This window comes from Barbus barbus (genome assembly GCF_936440315.1).
Source record: "Barbus barbus genome assembly, chromosome: 11".
NCBI classification, from domain to species: Eukaryota; Metazoa; Chordata; class Actinopteri; order Cypriniformes; family Cyprinidae; genus Barbus; species Barbus barbus.
The window spans coordinates 11,682,446-11,707,210 of record NC_136739.1 but is presented as its reverse complement, the minus strand read 5'-3'; the positions used below and the strand labels follow the sequence as shown (position 1 = coordinate 11,707,210).

Below are 24,765 nucleotides of genomic sequence, written 5' to 3'. Positions count from 1 at the left end.
GGGTGCATCACTGAGTGGGGAGAACCTGTTTGATGTTTTGATCGGAACGGAAGAGTGGTGTTTTGACCCGCGACTAGGCCGCCTCACAGTCACCCAGTTGCCCTGCTGCACGGGCTCTACCGGAACCGAACAATGTACAGGACTCCCTGAGCTAGTCGCATCCAAAGCAGTATCTACAGACCTCACATTCTTACTGTCCTCAACTAAAGTTTGGATGCGTGTCTCTAATTCTGAAATCTTCTCCGTCAGCCTAACTATTTCCCTGCATTTATCACATGTGAATCCCTCGTCGCCGACAGAGAGAGATAAACTGTACATGTGGCAAACCGTTCAAACAACAATAGCAGGAGAAGAAGCCATTACTCACCGTGATTGAAGAATGATTCGCTTACCGCTGTTGTTTGATGAACTTGTGAAAAATGGAGCGAGAAAAAAGAAAACAATAATAGGTGCGAATAGAAACGTGAATGGAACCGCGAGTGACAAGCTAACCGGCTAATGAATGCTAACGCGCGGCACGTGTGCTGCACACGCGCTGCACTCGCAGTTTTAAAAAGCAAACAGTTAGATTAGTTTGATAGATAAATTGTAATCATATGTAATAAATTGTTATTGTAAAGTGTTGTTGCATATTCTTTCATATATTGCAGCAAGCATCATCTAAATTGAGGTGGAGAACACCACAAAGAATGTGTGGTGTGTAGGCCTTTAAAGTTTGCTCTCTTTTTTTAGCAGTGATCACATCGCTTCCAAAATTTGGATCAAACCCCTGGAGATTACCTCTTTTACATAACTTTTATGTCCTTTTGGGGGATTGAAACTTTTGGACCCCACTGACCTTCACTATATGGACAAGAACACTTTGTGTTCTGCAATAAAAAAATTAATGCAGTCATCTGGTTTTAGCCAGGTTTCTGTCAAACAAAGCACATCTAGTTTATGGTCAGTGATCATATCAGTTACAAAAATAAATAAATAAATAAATAAAACTGCTTGACTCTTTAGATTAAGTTGGGATTAGAGGAAGTAATTTCTCTCTCATTTCTTTTGTGTGCTCTGACCCGAAGTTACCTTTAGCTGTTAACCCTAAAACTGACTGGATGACTAAACTAGGTAGTTCTGCCTCAATAACCTGCAGATATGACAGTTTCAGTCTAACTGTTAAGCAGTTGTGTGTGCATTTTTTTTGTGCATGTGTTGTTTGTCTGTCTTAGACCCTTGGCTGATTTTAGTGTGCACTGGAAAATACGTTATATATCTGTGGTTTGGTCTAACATTTCCTTGAATCAACAGGCCTCTTCAGATGATGCCTGAATGGTGTCACATATCTGAAGATCTGATGAGGGTTCTTGAGATGAGAGTTCAAAATGATGTGGGTTTTTGTGCAGACCTTTACCACTGACATGAGTTTAGAGTGAAGTCCCAACACAAGCCTAAAAAAATCTAGATTATTACAACTCTGTAACCAATTCAAATATTTTTTCAAGTGATCCATTGGCAGCTTTCATGTTAATGCAATCTAATGCTAATACTGGATTATAATAACCATATAAGGTTATAATCATGTAATAGCGAAGCTTCAATCTTTGTCATCTAAGCAATTTTGTGGAAATTTTGTCATTTTTTGCCTTTTGGAATATATTTATTTATATAATTTAGTCAAGTCAGTATTATTTGTATAGCGCTCTTAATGTAAATTGTGTCAAAGCAGCTTTACATCGGCTTGATATAAAGCTGGGTTGCTTTATATCAGCTTTACAGTATTTAGACAGGGAAATTGTTTGTCGAAATAGTGTCATTCTCCTCTGGCCAGACAAAATCAGCAGTTTAACTCTAGCCTAAAGCAGAATCAGATTGTGCAAAGGACTCATCTGGTTCCTGTGGTCTTGTCCCGATGGCCGTCTTGGAGACAGGGTCTTCACTGGGGATCAGTCTCTGGGGCTCATCTAGGTGTCCTGGCTGTAGAGGTCATCTCTAGGAGCTGATCCACCATCTGATCTGGATACAGTCTGGATCTGGGTGGCTACAGTGACCTCGGAATAAGAAAGAAACAGACTAATTTTAGCGTAGATGCCATTCTTCTGACAATGTAACAAGTACATCAGGTGTTTTAGGAAGTGTTCCCAGTTCTGGTTGACCTAATTTATGCAGTCTAACAATCCTTTAACGGATTTGAATTATAGAAATGGGATAGTGTATTATGTGTCAGCCAGGTTAAAGAGATGGGTCTTTAACCTAGATTTAAACTGACAAGAGTGTGTCTGCTTCCCGAACAGTGTTAAGTAGATTGTTCCAGAATTTGGGTGCTAAATAGGAAAACGATCTGCCGCCTGCAGTTGATTTTGATATTCTAGGTATTATCAAATGGCCAGAATTTTGAGATCGCAGCGGACGTGAAGGACTATAATGCGATAAGAGCTCACTCAAATACTGAGGTAATTTTCTAGTCTATTTAAAAGAATGTTGTGGTCGATAGTGTCAAACGCGGCGCTAAGATCCAGTAGCACTAATAGAGAGATACAACCACGATCAGATAAAAGCAGGTCGTTTGTAATTCTAATGAGAGCAGTCTCAGTACTATAATATGGTCTAAAACCTGACTGGAAATCCTCACATATATTATTTTTCTCTAAGAAGGAACATAGTTGAGATGATACTACCTTTTCTAATATCTTTGACAGAAAAGGGAGATTCGAGATTGGTCTGTAATTAATTAATTCTTTGGGATCAAGTTGTGTTATTTTTAATGAGGCTTAATAACAGCCAGTTTGAAGCTCATTGATGGTTGATTACACTGGGTTTTAAGAGACCCTTTTAGCCTTTTGACATCTGCATATAAATGACTGACCTGGCCTCACCATTTATATTTATATGGGTGCTAAATTGCCAATGGTTTTTCGCCGCTATCAAAAGAAGCTCAGCAGGTCACCTCTCTGGTCTCCCTATCAAACTTCAAACACATTCCGAAAAGGAGTGAATGACCCCCCCATGCCAGGCACCAATGGCCTGACTAGACCAGTGGTCTCCACAATTTCAAATACACATCACACACACATAAAGACATTTGCTTTATTTAGGCCATAATTAAGCAGGTATAAATGTATCTGGTATATGCATGTGTTGTATGTATATTCCCCTATTATATTAACCTAGTTACAACCCTTTACTTGTATTAGTTAGACTCTAAACGCCTATATTCAAGTGTATGAGTGTATCTCTGCTTTAATATCTTCTATAGGTTACTTTCTCGGTATCAAAATTATCATCTTTTTATTCCTCGAACAATGAGATACACTATGTGATCATGAAATGCATCATACAGTTTTTACTGCACCAACTCTCCAGACCAGCAATAAAAATGCAAATGGTCCATAAACGGAGACAAAGAAAGTTTCTCCCGCTAAAAATTCATGCCTCTGATTGGCCACTCCACCTAAAATTGATTGTGGCTACAAACTATCAGAAGTTCTGAAGTCAGACTAATCGGTGCACAAAACTCTTCATCTTGAGACGGACACCCTCCCGAATGCTCCTTTTGACCTTCTGGCAGTTTTAGCTTAAAGTAACTTTATGGACTCTGTGGACCTTCCTATCTTCAGAAGAACCAGAGGAAAATCTTCCTAAAGAAATCATCAATAACCTTTTGTCTACCGCATCAAGACTCTCATTCAGCTACAAAACCAATGCAAGTAACCGTTTACAACTGTTTAGATGCGTGTTTAAGTTTGAACCCCTTTTAAGGTGAATTGTGATTCTCTGATGATTCTCATTTGGTCTGTCGTTAATTGATCTGAGATACTGCCATTCTTTTGCTCTTCTCTCTCTTTTCCTTACTTTCCTCCATTCTATATATATATATATATATATATATATATATATATATGTGTGTGTGTGTGGCTTAGTTTAGTTGTATGTTAGCTATAGTTTCATTTATTAAATCCCTTACATTCACAATTGATTGTCTCTGTGTTCTGCTCACGATTCAAAGTCACTGAATGCTGCTCCTTGCTACATGCTAAACTACTGTTAGCACTGTAGAAGTAGGAAGGCTATTGTTCCTTTACCAGGAAAATCTTTCCTAGAGTTGATAAATAATTATATTGTCTGCTCGGTGGACGGACAGATCAAGCAATTGTAATATCGATTCTGCTACAGTCAGGGCTGGACTGGGACAAAAAAAATCGGCCCTGGCATTTTGGCCCACTACATACGATCAAAATACTACCCATCTTTGCACGCTCTTGATTATGTATATCAGCTCCGATTCCATAAAAGCACTAAAGCCATATAATAATAGGTAGGAAACAGTTCTAAAAAGTGTAGTTTATTAATATAATAAAACTATAATCCACACTGATGAATCCTAAAACTACAGGCCTATATAGTTATGACATCCTGTGTGTGTGCCTGTGTGCTTGAGGGAGAAACTTGTTGATCAGATGATAACTGTTTCCCATAGTATAGCATTAAATAAACTGTAAACTTACTTAGTCAAATGTGTAAACTCCTTAGATGAACATTTAAAAGCATAAGAAGACATCCTGTGTGTGTGTGTGTGTGTGTGTGTGCGCAGTGGTGTATAAAGTACCTGAAAGCCATAGTCAAGTAAAAGTACAGGTATCTTACCAAAAAATTACTTTGGTAGAAGTTGAAGTCTTCGTTTAGAATATTACTTGAGTAAAAGTCTTAAAGTATATGATATTTATTGATATTTAAACGTACTTAAGTATTGAAAGTAAAAGTACAAGTACTGTATATGCAAAATGGAAAATAAGCAAATATATATATATATATATATATATATATATATATATATATATATATATAAATATTCATACAGCTTTAGTAGCAAGATTGTGTTCAGTTTAAACTCTTTCTTCCATTTTGTATTTTTGGGTAAGAATAGGAACTTCATCCAGTACTTGGTGTCTTTCATTCCAACATAAGAAAACATTTCTGGAATCTGCATCTGAAATAGCATTTAGATGTATTTACAAAGTTTAATGTATCTCAGAGGGGACATGGATGCATTTAAACTGCAGTTACAGATGCATAAATAGGCCTAATGTTGTGTTTTTAACATAAAACATCGAATACTGATATTTGAAATAATTGAAAACATGAAAAGAAAAGTTAAATTAAAACCGCTAGGTGACAGCAAAAACTTTGGTGACAGAAAGTGACCATTAATGAGTGAGTCATTGAGATTCAACCAATTCATTCAAACGACTGATTCATTCAGGAACAGAGCATTTGACTGTGTTAATGAGTGAATCACTGAATCATTTATTCAACCGATTTGTTCAAAAAGCGGATTCATTCAATAAGTACACCGTCCAATACTCAGAGTCGCAAAACAGTGCTGTGATCTTTGTTTGGAACTATTTTCTTTGGCAAAATTGAGCAAAAACAAGCAATAAGTCTAAAACTTAAGTCACTTATTGCTTTACTGAACTTGTATGAAATAATTATTAAATGTGTTCATGCTGATATCTGCAGAAAAACGGTACCCTTTGTTCGATATAGATATAGGCCCGGTTTCACAGACAGGGCTTAGACTAAGCCAGGATTAGGCCATAGTTCAATTAGGACATTTAAGTAATTTTTATAAACATGCTTAGAAAAAAACATTACTGGGGCGCATCTTGAGACAAAAGAAAGTCACTGATATATTTTAAGATCAGTCAGTGCAAGTTTATTTCATTTGAAACAGCTAAGATTTACATTTTAGTCTAGGACTAGGCTTAAGCCTTGTCTGTGAAACCGGGGGATAGTTAACTATATTATATAAATATAAAAAACATACAGAAGCATTTTTGCCGTCAACAATTTAGAATGCCTGGAATTTTTTAATACATTAATAAATCAAGTGTGTGCACTCTGTGTGTGATTTGATGATATAGCCAACTTGATAATGTCAGATCACACATCATTACAACAACACTTACCCTATTATTGCAGAAGATATACTGTATATCATACACCCCAGACTCGACTTTGAGTGGAAAATCAATCATCTGTGATGTATCGGAGTAAAAGAATACGTTTTAATTAGGAAATGTAGTGGAGTAAAAGTAAAAGTTGGCTGAAATATAAAAACTCAAGTAGGCTACAGATACTCCCAAAAAATACTTAAGTACTGTAACGAAGTACTGTATTATTACTTTGTTACAATACACCACTGTGTGTGTGTGTGTGTGTGAGAGAGAGAGAGAGAGAGAGAGAGAGAGAGAGAGAGCCCAAAAGGGGAGTTTAAAGATGTGATTGGGTCAGCTCAATGTCAATTAAGAAAATAACCAATGGGCTGCTGATTAAATGTCTCATGGCCGGTCTGTCTGGGGGGAAAAAATCCTAAACCGACTTTTTTTGACAAATACATTAAACAGCCGCAAAGACCACAGCGCCCTAAACTATTTAGGCAGAAAAACTATAGGCTGCTATGAGTTTTATGGGCCGATCAGACAAACATGGTATGAGAACATGTATAGGCCTGGCCCAAAAAGTACGTCGGCCCAGCGGGAAAATGCCCGGTCTGCCAGATGGCCAGTCCGCCCCTGGCTACAGTCAGTTCTAAGATCTAATCTAAATATTTATTATTAATTATAACCAGTTATAATTAATAATAAATATTCCCTTTTAAGCTAATTTGCTACAAGGTTTTTGGGACATATCCTAATGACAATGATGAGTTAATAATATTTAGAAGAGGATCTATTACAACTGGAAGCACCTCTTTTAGGAGCTTAGATGGAACAGGGTTTAAAATACAGGTTGTTGGTTTAGATGATTTAACAAGTTTATACAATTCTTCATTTCCAATAGAAGAGAATGAGTGGAATTGTTCCTCAGGGGATCTATAGTGATACTGTGGCTGACAGCTGCATGGTTACAATTTTATCTCTAATAGTTTCGATCTTGAAAGTAAAGTAGTTCATAAAGTCATTACTACTGTGCTGCTGGGTAATGTCTGCACCTGCTGATGTTATATTTTTTGTTAATTTAGCCACTGTATTAAATAAATACTTGGGGTTGTATTGTAAAGTGAGCAGATCTAGCAGTTTTTAATGCTTTTCTGTACGGTAGGGTTCTTTCCCACCAAGCAATACGAAATACCTCTAATTTTGTTTTTCTCCAGCTGCGCTCTATTTTCCGGGCTGCTCTCTTTAGGGCCCGAGTGTGCTCTTTATACCACGGTGTTGGACTCTTTTCCTTAATCTTCCTTAAGCGTAAAGGAGCAACCGTATCTAAAGTGCTAGAAAAGTGAGAGTCAGTAGTTTCTGTTACATCATCAAGTTGTTCTGAGCTATTGGATATGCTGAGGAATTGAGATAAGTCAGGAAGATTATTTATAAAGTAGTCTTTTGTGGTAGAAGTGATGGTTCTACCTAGGGCTGTAGCGATACACTAATCTCACGGTACGATACGATACACGATATTCAGCTCACGATACGATATATGTCACGATATTTAGCCAACGATACGATTCGATATAATTCGATACGATTCTATATAATTCGATACGCTTACATCATTTTCTGATAGATTTAAAAGAGACAGAGTGATTTTGGTAACATCTTGTGAGTGTTTCATTTACTTGGATTGAATTAATTGAAATAAACTCAAAAAACATCAGACAGCTTGCAAAATAAATGCTGGACAAAATTAATCAAAGATGTGTTGAGAAAATTAGTTCCATTTATTGAAACAGTGCAAACTGTAGCTTACAAGCCTTTGAAAAGTAAATAAAGTGCAACATTGCAATTTGCAATTAACAATGGAGAGTTAAAGTGCAAGTGGCCTGTTCTGAACAGTTTCTTTGACATCTTTTTAGCTTGACAATGAACATGAGGTAGCCAGTCTAGCTGCCATGTAAGTAAACATAGTAGTACCATGGCTTCTCCAAAACATCAAATAATTCAAGTCACTAAGAACATTTAACTTAAAACTTAGCGGAGTATTTTAAGGCCTGTAAGCCTACACGTATGTGAGGTAGCCAGTCTAGCCAGCAGAAAAAATAAACCATGGCAGCCAGACAATAATTCAAGTTGAAAAAAATTGTACCCATCTTAGCAAAGTAGCTTAAGGCCTTAAGTGAACACTAAACAAACTCTCCTCTCCACATAACTGCAGAGCAAGTGATCTACATTGTCTTCAGATTTTTGTTCAGGAAAATAATTTGATCCACATGCTCTGGGAGAAGTGCACTTCTCTGAGCAGTGATGATATCTCCGGCGGTGGAAAAGACCCTCTCAGAGGAAACACTAGTGCCAGGGATACAGAGGTACCTTTTAGCTAGTTGTGACGACAAGAGTGGATACTGACACTGGTGCTCCTTCCACCAGACCAGTGGATCTTCTTTCACTTCCAGGAGATCTGCCTCCTTGTAGCGGGTCATCTGCTCCTTGGCCTCGTCCTCTTGGGTATTTTTCTTGGTTCGTGCTGCACCACCACCGTATCGTTCACCAAGAAGGGCAGCCAGTGGACAAGACGGCCTTGGATTCCTGGGTGGAGGACGCTGACCTTCAAATAAATAAACAATAAAAACAAAAAAAACATTACTTATATTTATATATAAGTAATATAGTTTTATTTAACTACAGTGGAATGTGCTTTATAGTTAAGCACATTCCATAATTCCTACACAGAAGTTCAGACAACACAGTGCGCTTCACTGGATAACAATGGGTAATACTACTGACCTTGACTGCTCACTCCTTCCATGAATTGCTCTCCTTCATCCACAGCGTCTTCATCATCTTCTTTAGATGCCATCCCCTCATCATCAGCATGAGCATTTGCTGTGCCCTCTTCATCCACACTCCAAAGTGACTAAGTCAACATGAAATGAAATTCATGAGCTTTTATTGTATAAATCTTTTAATTACTATATTAAATATGCCTTTAAACCTGTCAACATTATAGTATTTAATTATGCTTTTAAAACTATTTAATATTTATCTATTTTAAAATGATGTAGGATTTGCCTTTTAAACTAGCAGTACCATCACTGCCTTACCATACCTCTGATGGCTGCATGCTCAGTCTTGCAGCCTCTACAATCAGTCCATCATAAACTTCATGTCTTTCATCTTCAGTCAGGAAGGGAAGACTTTTGAATCTGGGATTAGATTAGATTAGATTCAACTTTATTGTCATTTATGCAGAGTACAAGTACAGAGCTAATGAAATGCAGTTAGCATCTAACCAGAAGTGCAAGAATATAGTGTTTTATATACATATAAGTGCAGAGTAAGTGAAGATATGATTTACAGAATGTACAGTGGAATTGCTATGTACAGTATTGAGCAGAGTATATACAGAATATAAATAGGAATGCAATGTAGGGATTGTATGTACATTATGAACAGAGCAATGTAGATTATATAGATTACAGATTATATATACACATTATGAACAGCAGAAACGTGAGAACAGTGGTAATAAATAAATACAGCTGGATGAGTGTGCAAAGTATTGATAGAACAATGTATTCTATGCAAAATAGCAGTAGTGCAATATTTTATAGAAATAGTTTACTGTGCTTGTACAGTAACAACTTTAGACAGTTTATATTGTAATAACTTTAACAATGTGCAGTCTGTGCAAAATATGAGTAGTGCAAATGCATGTGTGTAAAGTACTGTGACCAGTGCAGTAATAAGCAGGTGCAGGTTAGATTGGTGGTGTGGCGTTCAGAAGTGTTACAGCCTCGGGGAAGAAGCTCTTCCTGAGCCTACTAGTGCCAGAGCGTAGGCACCTGTAACGCCTGCCGGATGGAAGGAGGGTGAAAAGTCCATGGTTGGGGTGAGAGGCATCCTTGATGATGTTTCTTGCCCTGCCCAGACAGCGCTTATGATAAATGTTCTCAATGGAAGTTAACTGGGTGCCGGTGATCCGTTGAGCAGTTTTCACCACCCGCTGGAGTGCTTTGCGGTCAGATGCGGAGCAATTGCTGTACCATACTGAGATGCAGTTTGTGAGTATGCTTTCAATGGTACAGCGGTAGAATTCCACAAGGATCCTGGGATTCAGGTGAACTTTCTTAAGGCTCCTTAAGAAGTAAAGGCGCTGCTGTGCCTTTTTGACCAGAGTGGAGGTGTTATGGGACCAGGTGAGGTCATCAGAGATGTGGATGCCAAGGAACTTGAAACTCGACACACGCTCCACTACAGCTCCGTTGATGTAGATGGGTGTGTGTGCATGACTCCTAGTCCGCCTGAAGTCCACAATGATCTCCTTTGTCTTCTGGGTGTTTAGTTGTAGATTATTGGTGGCACACCACACAGCCAGGTGCTGCACCTCATCCCTGTAGGCTGACTCATCGTCATCCTTGATCAGACCTACCACCGTGGTGTCATCTGCAAATTTGATTATGGTGTTGGAGCCATAAACAGGAACACAGTCATGGGTGAAGAGGGAGTACAAGAGAGGGCTCAGTACGCAGCCCTGTGGCACGCCGGTGTTCAGGGTGATGATGGAGGAGGAGAGGATATCTAACTTGACGGACTGAGGTCTGTTAGTCAGAAAATCTAGAATCCAATTGCAGATGGGTGTGCTCATTCCAAGCTGGCTGAGCTTGGAGATCAGCTTGGAGGGGATTACAGTATTGAATGCAGAACTGAAATCTATGAACAGCATTCTCACATGTGTGTTTTGACTGTCCAGGTGGTTGAGGGCAGAGAGAAGCGCTGTTGAGATGGCGTCCTCTGTTGACCTATTGTGGCGATAGGCAAATTGGAATGGGTCCAGTGTAGCAGGGAGACAGGATTTTAGGTGGGATGCAACCAGTTTCTCAAAACACTTGGCAATGATGGGGGTGAGTGCAACAGGACGGAAGTCATTAGGGACCGAGGCAGTGGAGTGTTTCGGTACTGGTACGATGGATAGTGGGGACAGTTGTTTGGGTCAGGGACAGATTGAAAATGTCCGTGAAGACCCCAGCTAGCTGCTCCGCACAGGCTTTAAGCACACGACCAGGTATTCCGTCAGGGCCAGCTGCCTTCCGTGCATTCACCTTACGCAGAGTGGAGTAAACATCTGATGTGGAGAGAGTGAGAGGCAGTTCACTGGGTTGATGCTCAGCTTTGAGTGAGATCTCCTTATTATTTTGATCAAAACGAGCATAAAAGTGATTGAGCTCGTCTGGGAGGGAGGCAGAGCTGGAGGGGGGCACAGAGTTAGGTGGTTTGTAATCTGTGATAGATTGTATGCCTTGCCACATACGCCGGGGGTCTGAAGAGTTGAAGTGTTCTTCAATCTTCTGTTTGTGTGTGAGTTTGGCCTGGCAGATACCCTTCCTCAGGTTGGCTCTGGCTGAGCTGTAAGCCTCCTGGTCTCCAGACCTGAAGGCTGCATCTCTTGCTTTGAGCAGGAGGCGAACCTCTCTGTTCATCCAGGGCTTCTGATTGGGGAAGATTTTTTTTTTTTTTTTTTTGTGTAGTCACTCTGCTCACACATCTGTTGATGTGCTCCATGACAGAGTTGGTGTAAGTGTCAATGTTAATCTGAGAGTTTGTGGTGGCCTGGGCAGCAAACTCACTCCATTCTGTGTGCTGGAATTGATGTTGAAGAGTGGAGTCAGCACCTTCCAGCCAGATTTTAACAGTCCTTGTTGTAGGTTTCACACGTTTGATGACCGGGGTATACTTGGGGAGCAGGAACAAAGAGAGGTGATCAGACTGACCCAGGTGGGGGAGGGGTGTGACTTTGTAGGCATCACTCACATTAGTATAAACGTGGTCCAATGTTTTATGTCCCCTTGTAGTGCAGGAGACATTTTGATTAAATTTAGGGAGAACAGATCTAAGAGTGCAGTGATTGAAGTCCCCAGCGACAATAAAGGCTCCATCCGGGTGCAGGGTTTGTAATTTGCTAATAGCAGCACAGAGTTCTTTCATAGCCACGTTAGCATTAGCGTCCGGAGGTACATAAACTGCAGCAGCAACAATGCAAGTGAACTCACGTGGTAGATAGAATGGCCTGCACTTGATAATCAGGAACTCCAGATCAGCAGAGCAGTAGGTATCAACAATGACAGAGTCTTTACACCATGATTTATTTACATAAATGCATACTCCACCACCCTTGTTTTTACCAGAGGTTGCTGCTACTCTGTCAGCCCTGAAGAGAGAGCGTCCATCCATATGCACCACGCTGTTTGGGACATCGTTGCAGAGCCATGTTTCAGTGAAGAACATAACATTACAGTCCATAAGCTGTTTCTGTGTGAGGGTCCAGATCTTTAGTTCGTCCATCTTGTTCATCAGAGACCGTACATTGGCAAGGAAGATGCTGGGCAGAGCTGGTCGATGTGGGTTTAGCCTTAGCTTAGCACGCAGCCCTCCACGCTTTCCCCGTCTTTGTTTACGGTCTCAACGCCGACGCCGAGCACTTCCGGTCGGTACGAGTGATCCGCTTGTCCGCGGTGATCTCAGTAGCTCCGGCGGGAGTTCGCTGAAGTCGAAAGGATGATCTAAAACTATGTTGGAACACTGTTTGTTGATGTCCAAAAGTGACTGTTTACTATAGCTGTAGTTCGCACAACTGAATCGCGCGAATACGAGTGAAATAACCAGGTAAATTAACACTATTTTCCAAAATCTGGTAAGACGCTGAGCCTCGCGATGTGTTCGCGCCGCCATCTTGTCTTTCCATCGAGATCCATCAAGATCCATCGCTGAACATGCATGGAGAGTTGCCTTGAGGTCAATGTACCTCTTCTGAAGATCCCCAGCCATGGCAGCCTTCATCTCTTTTATGACTGCAGATTCACCTTCGATCGGTTTCAGTCCGTTGATCAGTGTGTCCTGGAGGGGTGCGACGACTGACAGTGTGGGGGTCTTCTCCTTGGACATGTACTGTGTAGCCTCTTTCATGGGCTTCAAAGCGCTGACTACTTCTTCAGCTGTTGTCACGTCCGACTCAGTCAGTGTGCACAGATCTTTCTCGGTCTACCTGACTTCACTCGAGAGCAGGGTTGCGCAGATGGCCGGTTGTTGCTCCAGGAATCTTTCCAGCATGTCATGCGCACTATTCCATCTGTAGTTAAATAAAATAAATATACTTTATTTATATTTTATTTATAGACAGCATGGATGCTTTACATAAAAGACTAAACAAATTAAATAATAATGTAATTAATAAATTAATAATTAATAAAAAAACAAAATAAACTATTGAAAAGTAACCACACACTAACCTGGTAACTACATCCGTCATCAACTTGTGCTCTGGTAGTCGTAGAAGCCTTTGTTTCTCTTTCAGCATGTGGTTGGCTGTGGTGCTCCGTCTGAAGAAACTCACAATGCGTCTCACCCTTCCCAGCAGGCGTGCGACTGCTGTGATTTTGAGGGCACGTTGTGCAGCTAGATTTAATGTATGAGCATAACATTTGACATGAAGTGTGAATGCTGCCTCCTCAGCTGCGATTGTCATATTTGACGCATTGTCAGTGACGATTACTGGATCCTTTTCTGCGATTCCCCACTCAGCGATGGCCTTTCTCAGATGTTCTGCCAGGTTGTGTCCGGTGTGGCTCTCGGGCATGTCCCTGGTTTGTAAAACATACGTAACGAGCTCCCATTCCTCGTTGATAAAGTGGGCCGTGATGGTGACATATGCTTCAGTTGTGCGCGAGGTCCAGCCGTCGCACGTCAGGGCAACTCTCTCCGCGCTGGCCAGGGAGGCTTTAACGTGTGCCCTTGTCTGAGCGTACAGCCGGGGAATGCAAACCTTGGTGAGGTGTTTGCGGGTTGGAATAGGATAGCGGGGCTCCATCGCGTTCACCATGCGCCTAAAGCCGGGGTTTTCCACCACTGAATACGGTCTCAAATCCTGACAAATAAAGTAGGCAATGGACTCTGTAATTTTCTGCGACCTTGGTGAAGCAGATGGAAACTTGTGGGAACAATCGCCATCGATGTCCAACATAGTTTGTTTTGGGTCACGCGGCCGCTGCTGCTTTGGGTCCTCCGTAAGCATAAACTTGTCCAGGTGGTGACGTTTTAGGTGCGCTCGTAAATTTGTGGTTGTACTGTTCTCGCTGAGGTGTAACAACTCCAATTAAACAGTGAGCTAAACTCTCTCTATTTATGAACATGAAGAAATCCGAAATTCTTTGTATGCAGATTTATTTTCTTCACATTGTACTGAATCCATACATATGAGATGAGTGATGAGAAATGAGAGAGTGAAACTAGAAAACAAACAGCAAAATACTGTAATTAGCTAAGCCACATAGCTTTCATGAACATTACTCTTACAGCACAAAATCAAATGCTTAAAAGTTAACTTAGCCAGAACAAAGATTATATACATACAAGCGATGCTTCTGCTGGGGAATCAACAGGCAGGATGAATTATCTCTGTCGAAATGACTGTCTGCATTTTTTGACCAGTCTGCCGTTTTTTCGCGTTTCTAATGCGGTTTTTAGTTCCTGTTTTAGCTCAGTTAACAAACGTCAAAATAAGAGTCTGCATGAAACTGAAAGTATACCAAATTAAAAGCATAAAAATTAAACTTAAATGCCTGAAGGGCAGAACACTCCCCGTCTGACCTTAAAGGTCACTATTAACTATCAAATGTCTCTGAATCATCAGTCTTTGGGCAGAAGAAGAACTACTTCTGACACTGGTCTTAAGAACACCTTCGCAGAACCTTGATCTGATGTCCTGAGCTCCACCTTCCTTACTTTGCTGTCTCTCCCAGGGAAGACAGCTGTGATCCTTGCCATAGGCCATGCGTTATGTGCAGCTTGACTGTCCTTTAGGAGCACAATGTCCCCTTCTTTCAGGTCCCTTTGAGAATCTCTTCATTTCTGGCGGACTTGCAGGGTGGGGAGGAACTCCTGACGCCAGCGGCGCCAGAATCTGTCAGCGAGAGCTTGGACTTGTTTCCATTGTCTGCTGAGAAGGTCCTTGTCTGTGAAATCTCCATGCGATGAACGGTGACTCTGGGTCAGTGGAGACTGGAATGAGAGGCCTGCCATTGATTATCGCAGTCACTTCCATCATGAGTGTGCACAGGACGTCGTGGGTGAGTTGGATGTTCTCTTGAAGCAGGATTGCATCGAGGATCCGTCTTGATAAGCCTATCATACGTTCCCATGACCCACCCATATGAGACGCATGAGGAGGATTAAACACCCATGAGCACCCTTGTTGACTCAAGAAGTTCTGCACTTTGAAGTCAGGTTGTTGTCGGCTTAATCCTAGCTCCTTTGCCGCAGCCACAAAGTTTGTTCCGCAGTCCGATCTTATCTGCTTTGCAGGTCCTCGTATGGCAAAGAAACGTCTCAATGCATTGATGCAACTGGACGTGTCTAGGGAGTCAATGATCTCGATGTGCACGGCTCGGGAGCTCATACAGCAGAAGAGCATCGCCCATCTTTTGCTTTGGGCCTGTCCACCTCGTGTACACCTGGAGACGATTTGCCATGGTCCAAACACATCCACTCCTACATAGGTGAAGGGTGGACATGTGTGCAAGCGTTCTGGAGGCAAGTCTGCCATAAGCTGTTCCTCTGTTCTTCGGCGTAACTTTCGGCACACTACACATTTGTGCAAGACAGAGGCAATAAGTCGTTTTCCACCTATGACCCAGAAGCTCGCTGCTCTAAGGGCCCCTTCTGTGAAGTGGCGGCCTTGATGCTTTACCTCTTCATGATACTGTCGCACCAACAGCAGAGCAACGTGGCTGGTCTTGGGCAAGATGATGGGGTTTTTTTCCTGAGTGCTCAAGTCAGCGTGTTTTAATCTGCCACCAACACAAATCAGATCACCTTCAAGAACAGGTCTGAGCTTATGAAGAGAACTGTCCTTGGTTACAGCTTGTCCAAGCTCAAGAACTACGAGCTCTTTAGCATAAACATCTTCCTGTGCCGCTCTGATGATGATATGTCTCGCCTGAGACAACTCATCCGGAGTACGTGGGAGGTTGCAGTAATGCCATCCTTTACATTTACTGGACTTGTTGTGTCTGTACGGGCTGGCAATGTGGATGAGTAGGGCAATAGCCCTGGTGAGGGAGCGCATACATGAAAACCGCTGAAACCGTGTGGTGGTAAGACCTCGGTTTTGAGTCTGAGTAAGAAAAGTACTCACTTCAGGTCGTATTTCCATGTCTGATTCTGGGTTGACAAGTTCAAACGTCCAATTTGTGTCTGTGTCAGATGGATTTGGTTTGTGTAAAAAGGCTGGTCCAGTGAACCACATAGTCTTTGTCAGTTGGGACACAGGAACTGACCTGGATGCGTGGTCAGCCGGGTTGTCCTCTGTGTTGACGTAGAACCATTGGTTAGGCCTTGTTGATTGACGAATTTGTCTGACTCGATTGTGAACGTAGACATAGAAGCGTTTTGTCTGATTGTAAATGTATCCAAGCACAACCTTGCTGTCACAATAAAACTTGATCTCATCAAGCTTCAGGTCCAGTTCATCTTGGATGAATTCGGCGACTTCCACGGCTAATACGGCGGCACACAATTCCAACCGAGGAATAGTAGGTTCAGACTGTGGTGCCAGTTTGGCCTTCCCTAAAATGAATCCTACTTCGACTTGTCCCTCAGCTTGAATGGTCCTGAGATATGCCACAACTCCAATGGCTTTTGTGGACGCGTCGGAGAACACACATAGCTCTTTGTGTACAGCATTGGAAAGTGACGTTGCGGTGTAGGAACGTGGGATATGCAGCTTACTTAAGTCATGGAGTGACTCACGCCATGCTTCCCATTGCTTCAACTTTTGTTCTGGAAGAGGATCATCCCAGTCACATGTGTTTACACTGAGTTCCCTCAAGAGACTTTTGCCTTCAATAATCACCGGTGCAACCATGCCTAAAGGATCGAAGACACTATTCACTGTTGACAGAACTCCCCTGCGAGTAAAGGGTTTCCTGTGCTCTGAGACTGTGAATGTGAAAGTGTCTGTCGTTGTCTCCCACAGCAGTCCCAAACTGCGTTGCACTGGTGTAGCTTCACCGCTCAAGTCAAGATCTTTCAGAACTGCTCTGTGCTCTGGTGCAAAGGCCTGAAGGACAGTTTCACTGTTTGAGGCAAACTTGTGAAGCCTCAGATTCGATTCACTGAGAGAGGACTGTGTTCTCTGTAACAGACTGATAGCTTCAGCTTCAGTTGGCACACTAATGAGCCCATCATCTACGTAAAAATGATGTTCAACAAACTGGACCGTGTCTTCTCCGTATTTGTGTGCACCCTCATGGATGGCTCTCCTTAGTCCGTAGATGGCTACGGACGGTGACGGACTGTTGCCGAAAACATGGACCCTCATCCTGTAGTCGATAATGTCCTTAGACATGTCATTGTCTCTGTACCACAAAAACCTCAGGTAGTTTCTGTGGTCTCTGTGGACAAGAAAGCAGTGGAACATCTGCTGTATGTCAGCGATCACTGCTACCTGTTCCTTGCGGAAGCGGATCAGCACCCCAATGAGTGAGTTATTGAGGTCAGGGCCTGACAGAAGAACACCATTTAGAGATGTGCCGAAGTACTTTGCGCTGGAGTCAAACACCACGCGGATGCTTCCAGGCTTTTGCGGGTGGTAAACTCCGAAAGTAAGCAGGTACCAACACTCTTCATTCTCCTCCAGTGGAGGAGCCACTTCTGCATGTCTGTTGTCAAATATTTTCTTCATGAATTCTAGAAACTGTTCTCTCATCTCAGTTTTTCTCCGCAGCGTTTTCTCCAGGGAGGTAAAGCGAGTGAACACCTGTTCGCGATTGTTGGACAAGCGCTGACGGGGAACTCTAAAGGGGAGAGGAGCGACCCAGTTGTTTGACGTGTCTCTACACATTTCTTGGTCCATGATTTCCAAAAAGATTGTGTCCTCCATGGACTGGGCGAGTTTGTTGTCGGACTCAGTCTCGCTGAAGACATGTAGTCCAAGAGCCTCCAACGATGCCTTGTGTGGTTTGTTGTTCTTCTCCTTGCCATGGGACACATCTTCAGTCAGCTTCATGAAGCCTTTACATGGTCTGAGAATAGAGGGTCGGCCATTCTCTAGCACACTTGTCTTGAATGCACTCACAGCTGGTTTGTGTGCATTTCCTAGGCACACGTCTCCTACCAAGACCCATCCCAAATCCAGTCTTTGTGCAAAGGGGGCGTTGTGAGGTCCGCTCACTTGCTGTCGGACTTTATGGACTCTCACAATGTCTCTGCCTAGCAAGAGGAGGATTTCCGCCTTGGGGTCGAGTTCTGGTATGTGTGCTGCTACACTCCGTAGGTGTGGATGATGACGGGCTGCATCAGGCGTCGGTATTTCAGAGCGATCAATGAGAATGTCATTACACTCAATTAGCGGTGGTAGCAATAGTCTAGTCTGCCCATCAAGCGATTCGACCTGGAAACCCTCTGCCTTTCTGCCTGACGTCTCAACCAATCCAGCACAGGTCTTCAGTGTGTAAGGGAATGGTTGGCCCTTGATGTTGAAAAGCTCGAAGAAATCTGAATGCACCAGTGAACGGTTACTTTGTTCATCCAAAATAACGTACATGTTGGTGGCCTTTTCACGTTGACCTTGAGGGTATATTCGTACCAGACAGATCTTCGAGCAGGATCTTGCTGTACGATCTGTACCACATACCTGGGTGCAGTGTGAGGAGATGGCTGTGCTGTCGCTAGCATGTTCCTCTTCCTCCCCGCCATTATCTGGTGGGGGTGTAGGCCTTCTGTAGACTTGAGGTGGTGGACCTGGATGCATAGCAGCATGATGTCGCTCGCTGTCGCACTCCAGGCACTTTACTGCTGCTTTACAGTCTCTTGCAAGATGACTAGCTGATATGCAGCACTTGAAACAAATTCCATTCTCCTTGAGAATGCTCTTTCTTTCTTCAAGAGTCTTCCCTCTAAATACTCTGCATTTCCGTAGCGAATGTGGTTTGTTGTGAATGGGGCAGTTTTTCTCTGGCCCACCGGGCTTTCTCTCAGGTGAGTTCACAGGTGGGTCTTTACCTGAAGAGATGTCTGTCTTGTGAACGGATATTTTTCTTCCATAATTATTTGAGACTACCTTGTCTGACTTCAGTCCGTTGTTGCTGGCGTATAGAAGGATGAAACTGGGATCATTCCTCCGACGTGCTTCGTCGCAGATAAAATTGGCAAAGTAATCGAATGGGGGAAAGTAGCCGTTGTTATCTTCTTTAAATTTTGAGCCAACTGAGAGCCATTTCTCCTGTAGCCCGTGAGGGAGTTTCTCCACGATGGGCCCAATGCCTCTGGCGGTATCCAGGTAGGACAATCCTGTGAGGTAACCTTCTTCTCTGGCACCCTGGATTTCCATAAGAAGATCGCCTAAGTCCCTCAGCTTCCCATAATCTTTGATATTCTTGGAAATTAAAGTAAAGTCAAGTAAAAGTAAAGTCGTGACGTATTGTCAAGTATGGTGACCCATACTCGAAATTGGTGCTCTGCGTTTAACCCATCCAAGTGCACACACACAGCAGTGAGTAGTGAACAAATCCACACACACACACACACACACCGTGAACACACACCCGGAGCAGTGGGCAGCCATGCTGCAGCGCCCGGGGAGCAATTGGGGGTTCGGTGCCTTGCTCAAGGGCACCTCAGTCGTGGTATTGAGGGTGGAGAGAGCGCTGGACATTCCCTCCCCCCACCTACAATCCCTGCCGGCCGGGGGCTCGAACTCGCAACCTTTCGATTACTAGTCCGACTCTCTAACCATTAGGCCACGACTTCCCCCAAATTCATCCAATCTCTTAAAAAGGGACTTCTCCATTACTTCAGGCGCAGCGTAGCACTCTTGGAGGCGATCCCAGGCCTTTTTAAGTGCTACATCTGGGTTCCCGACATGCACAGAGCGAATCCTTTTGATGTGTTTCACAGACTCTAGTCCGAGCCATTTAATCAGCAAATCTAACATTTCAGTAGAGGTGAGTCCTAAGCCTGTAGTAGCATTGCTAAATGATGACTGCCATGCTAAATAATTTTCAGGTTTATCATCGAATCGGTAGAGACTTGTACTCACTAAATCACGACGAGCCAGGTATCGTGCCAGGTGTTCTGTTTCAGGAGTCACACTTGGGTTGGATGATGCATACACAGGCACGTATGATGGCGCTGTTGCTTTAAGTGGTGATTTGTGAGGATGATGTGTTGTGTTGGGTTTTGCGGGGTGTCCGTGGTCTCTAATGGGTGCTGTATGATGTCCATCATACCTTACCAGACCTGTATGACCTCCATTAAGTGGTGTGCTGATGTGGGTTACATCCCTGAATTTAGCATGGTTGCTGAATAATGGCCTTGTCAGCGCTGTGTTATACTCAGATGGTCTGTTATGGGTTTCAACCTCTTCTTGCCCATCCACTAACTGTAAGTTGCGTTCTGCTGGAGGATTCCATGTGACGTAGCTCCCTTCTGACAATGTTGTATAGGCAGTTGCTTGAGTTCGTGGTACGTTATGTTCAGCTTGTGCTTCAACATATTCATTAGTGCGTGTTACAATTTCATTTTGTAAATTTGCTTGAGAAGATACATCGGTCTTGATTGAACCTTCTTGATCTAGTTCGGCTGCTTCTAATGCCTCAGCTTGGGCAATAGCTGCGGCTGCCTCTCTTTGAAGTTCAAGTGCGCCTAGCTCGGCTTCCAGCTTTGCTTTTCCTAATTGTAGCTCTGCTTCTTTCTCTGCTCTTTGTACCTTCAGCTCTGCTTCTTTCTCAGCAAACGCTGCTCGTGCCTTCGCCGCCTCTGCTTTAGCGCGCGCCCTTACTGCTGCACTCGACGCCGATGAGTGAGAGCTCCTTGATTTTCTTGTGCGCGCAGATGCATTGTCATTCCTTTCTGATTCCATTTTACTCATCTTGCTTATCTACTTGCTTCTCAAGACGTTGAAAACTCCAGCTGGACGTCGCTTTTTCACTGTACTGTTCTCGCTGAGGTGTAACAACTCCAACTAAACAGTGAGCTAAACTCTCTCTATTCATGAACATGAAGAAATCCGAAATTCTTTGTATGCAGATTTATTTTCTTCACATTGTACTGAATCCATACATATGAGATGAGTGATGAGAAATGAGAGAGTGAAACTAGAAAACAAACAGCAAAATACTGTAATTAGCTAAGCCACATAGCTTTCATGAACATTACTCTTACAGCACAAACTCAAATGCTTAAAAGTTAATTTAGTCAGAACAAAGATTATATACATACAAGCGATGCTTCTGCTGGGGAATCAACAGGCAGGATGAATTATCTCTGTCGAAATGACTGTCTGCATTTTTTGACCAGTCTGCCGTTTTTTCGCGTTTCTAATGCGGTTTTTAGTTCCTGTTTTAGCTCAGTTAACAAACGTCAAAATAAGAGTCTGCATGAAACTGAAAGTATACCAAATTAAAAGCATAAAAATTAAACTTAAATGCCTGAAGGGCAGAACAGTGGTATTGCCGGAATATTTAACGTTAGTGCCACATAGCTTACAAACCGAGATGCTTTTATCCAAGTCGTTGCTTTCCTTCTTTTTTTTTAAAACCAAAGTGCTCCCACACATCTGCTTTTAAGCAGGCGGGTGCTGGATTTATATTCGCCGCCATTCTCTGAATATCCTCGCTCTGACTTGGTAAACAGGAAGAGGTAGACATCTGCGTCTGTGTAAAGTTAGTACGGGTAACTTGCTCTACAGCACTAGCGGCTGGCTGACCAAATCGCTCTTCCTGCAACGCGAACGGGGGTAAACAACACGGGGGATTTGAATGGGACGTATGTATCGATACTCGCGGCTAAAAAAACGATACTTTCTTTGGGAAAAAATTGATTTATATCGCAGAATCGATAAAATAGTCTAGCTCTAGTTCTACCATATTTGTAACAAGGAGTTGGTTTTACAGCTTTAGCTATATGGAATATATACGAAACTAGATAATGATCTGAGATTTCATTGCTCTGCTGCAATATTTCAATGCCACTAACATCAATTCCATATGACAGTATTAAATCTAGAGTATGATTTCGACAATGAGTAGGTCCTGAAACGTGTTGTTTAACCCCAATAGAGTTGAGAATGTCAATGAATGCTGATCCTAATGAATCTTTTTCATTATCGACATGGATATTAAAATCGCCAACAATTAAGACTTTATCTGCAGCCAGTACTAACTCAGAAAGAAAATCAGCAAATTCTTTAATAAAGTCTGTATGGTGCCCTGGTGGCCTGTATACAGTAGCCAGTACAAACATCATAGGGTATTTATCACCAACACGTGCTTCTCTAGATAATGTTATACGCAGCACCATAACTTCAAACGAGTTATACTTAAAGCCTGCCCTCTGAGAAATACTGAGAATATTGCTATAAATTATAGCAACACCTCCCCCTTTACCTTTTGGAAGTGGCTAATTTTTATAGCAATAATCTTGGGGGGTAGACTCATTTAAAATAATGTATTCATCTAGTTTTAGCCATGTTTCTGTCAAACAGAACAAATCTAGGTTATGATCATTGATCAAATCGTTTACAAAAAGTGCTTTTGTAGAAAGGGACCGAATATTCAGTAAGCCAAGTCTTATCAATTGTTTCTCTGTATTGTAAACATTTTTTATTTGTTGAACATCATTTAAATTGTTACTCTTAATTTGGTTTGGACGTTTTCTGTATTTTCTAGTTTGGGGAACAGACACAATCTCTATAGTGTGATATCTAGGTGAAGGAGTCTCTATGTGTTGAGAATTAACTGATTCTGTGACATGAGGCGGCTAGCAGATGGTCGGTTTAGCCAGTCTGTCTGCTTCCTGACCTGGGCCCTAGTTCAAGCACGATCTCTAAGACTATGTGCCATATTTCTAGAGAGAAGAGCGGCACCACCCCAGATAGGGTCAACAGGTCAGGTCTGCCCCAAAAACTCGTCAAATTGTCTATAAAGTCTATGTTATTCTGCGGGCACCACTTAGACATCCAGCCATTGAGTGACGACAGTCTGCTATGAATCTCGTCACCCCGGTAAGCAGGGAGCAGACCAAAGCATATGACCAGACACATACAATGTGTCTGACATTGTACTTGCAAGTTCACACACCTCTTTAACATTATTTTTAGTGATCTCCGACTAGCGAAGTCGAACATCATTAGCGCCGACGTGGATAACAATCTTACTGAATTTACGTTTAGTATTAGCCAGCACTTTTAAATTTGCCAAGATGTCAGGCGCTCTGGCTCCCGGTAAACAATGGACTATTGTGGCTGGTGTCTCTATTTTCACATTCCGTACAATAGAATCGCCAATAACTAGAGCACTTTCATCAGGTTTCTCAGTGGGTGCATCACTGAGTGGGGAGAACCTGTTTGATGTTTTGATCGGAACGGAAGAGTGGTGTTTTGATCCGCGACTAGGCCACCTTACAGTCACCCAGTTGCCCTGCTGCATGGGCTCTAATGCTGAAACTGACAATGTACAGGATTCCCTGAGCTAGTCGCATCCAAAGCTGTATCTACAGCCCTCACATTCTTGCCTGACTATTTCCCTGCATTTATCACATGTGAATCCCTCGTCACCGACAGAGAGAGATAAACTGTACATGTGGCAAACAACAATAGCAGGAGAAGAAGCCATTACTCACCGTGATTGGAGAATGATTCGCTTACCACTGTTGTTTGATGAACACGTGAGAAACGGAGTGAGAAAAAAGAAAACAATAGTAGGCGCGAATAGAAACGTGAGTGACAAGCTAACCGGCTAACGAATGCTAACACACTGCACTCGCGGTTTTAAAAAGTGAACCATCAAATTAGTTTGATAGATAATACCAGAAATATGGTGGGAATTAAGTTATATATTATCACTTTAAACAGCAGAGTGAAAGTAAGATAAAGAAAAGTGAAGCTACACGGAGCTACAATCGCAAACCTCTCAGCAGCACGACAGACAAAACAAACTGACGATTTATAAGCTTAATCATATGTAATTGTATATATGTAGCACGCCCCGTCCAGGTGGCAATACTGCAGTTAAATCTGTTTGAATAAAACAATAAGACTCTCATTAACGGAGTCGCTCTTGTAATCCTTTATTACAATAATGAAATCAGTGTCTTATATCACTGATACATGAACTACTCAAACAAAACACCAGTAAACATGTTTGGCATAACCCTTGTCAGAGTCCTACTTCTTATACTCAAATAGTATCTTTCTCAGATAACAAAGTATATTTCCCCATAAATAGGTTTCACAATGTATTACAGTCTCTGTTACATGTGTACTAATTAGCCACCACAAACTTGAATAGTTGAGCGAACCATTAAATACATAATTTAAACATGAAATCTAAATGAATGAATACAACAAACATGCTCCATCAGAAGAAATATCATAAAAACATTATAATATACACCCATCAACACTCTATAAAATTTATATTTGAGAATTAGATATGTTTTATGTCCTTGGGGACAGCTTTCACCCACCTGTTTGAATAAAACAACAAGACAGACACATGTGCTGCTTTCATTAATGGAGTCACTCTTGTAATGGCTTCTTCTCTGCGACTCACTGTTAACCACTCAGTCTCTGTTCAGCACAGTGTCGCTTGCTTCAGTCTGTTCCCGTCTGTTGTGCTGCTGAGAGGTTTGCGATTGTAGCTCCGCTTTTTTATTGAATCTTTCACTCTCTGTTGTTTAAAGTGATAATATATAACTAAATTCCCACCATATTTCTGGTATTATATATCAAACTAATCTAACTAATTTGATCGTTCGCTTTTAAGACCGCGAGTGCAGCGCGTTTAGCATTCGTTAGCCG

General features: G+C 42.2%; 1 protein-coding gene across 1 annotated transcript; it reads right to left on the bottom strand.

The window, feature by feature from the left end:
- Positions 1–8,140: 8,140 nt before the first annotated feature.
- LOC306877113 (E3 SUMO-protein ligase ZBED1-like) lies at positions 8,141–13,929 on the bottom strand (the record flags this gene model as incomplete). Its single annotated transcript, XM_079428647.1, has 6 exons — positions 8,141–8,520; positions 8,700–8,829; positions 9,022–9,118; positions 12,715–12,904; positions 12,965–13,038; positions 13,199–13,929. The coding sequence occupies 6 exons, from the start codon at positions 13,927–13,929 to the stop codon at positions 8,141–8,143; spliced, it is 1,602 nt and encodes a 533-aa protein (XP_079284773.1).
- Between the last annotated feature and the right edge of the window lie 10,836 nt (positions 13,930–24,765).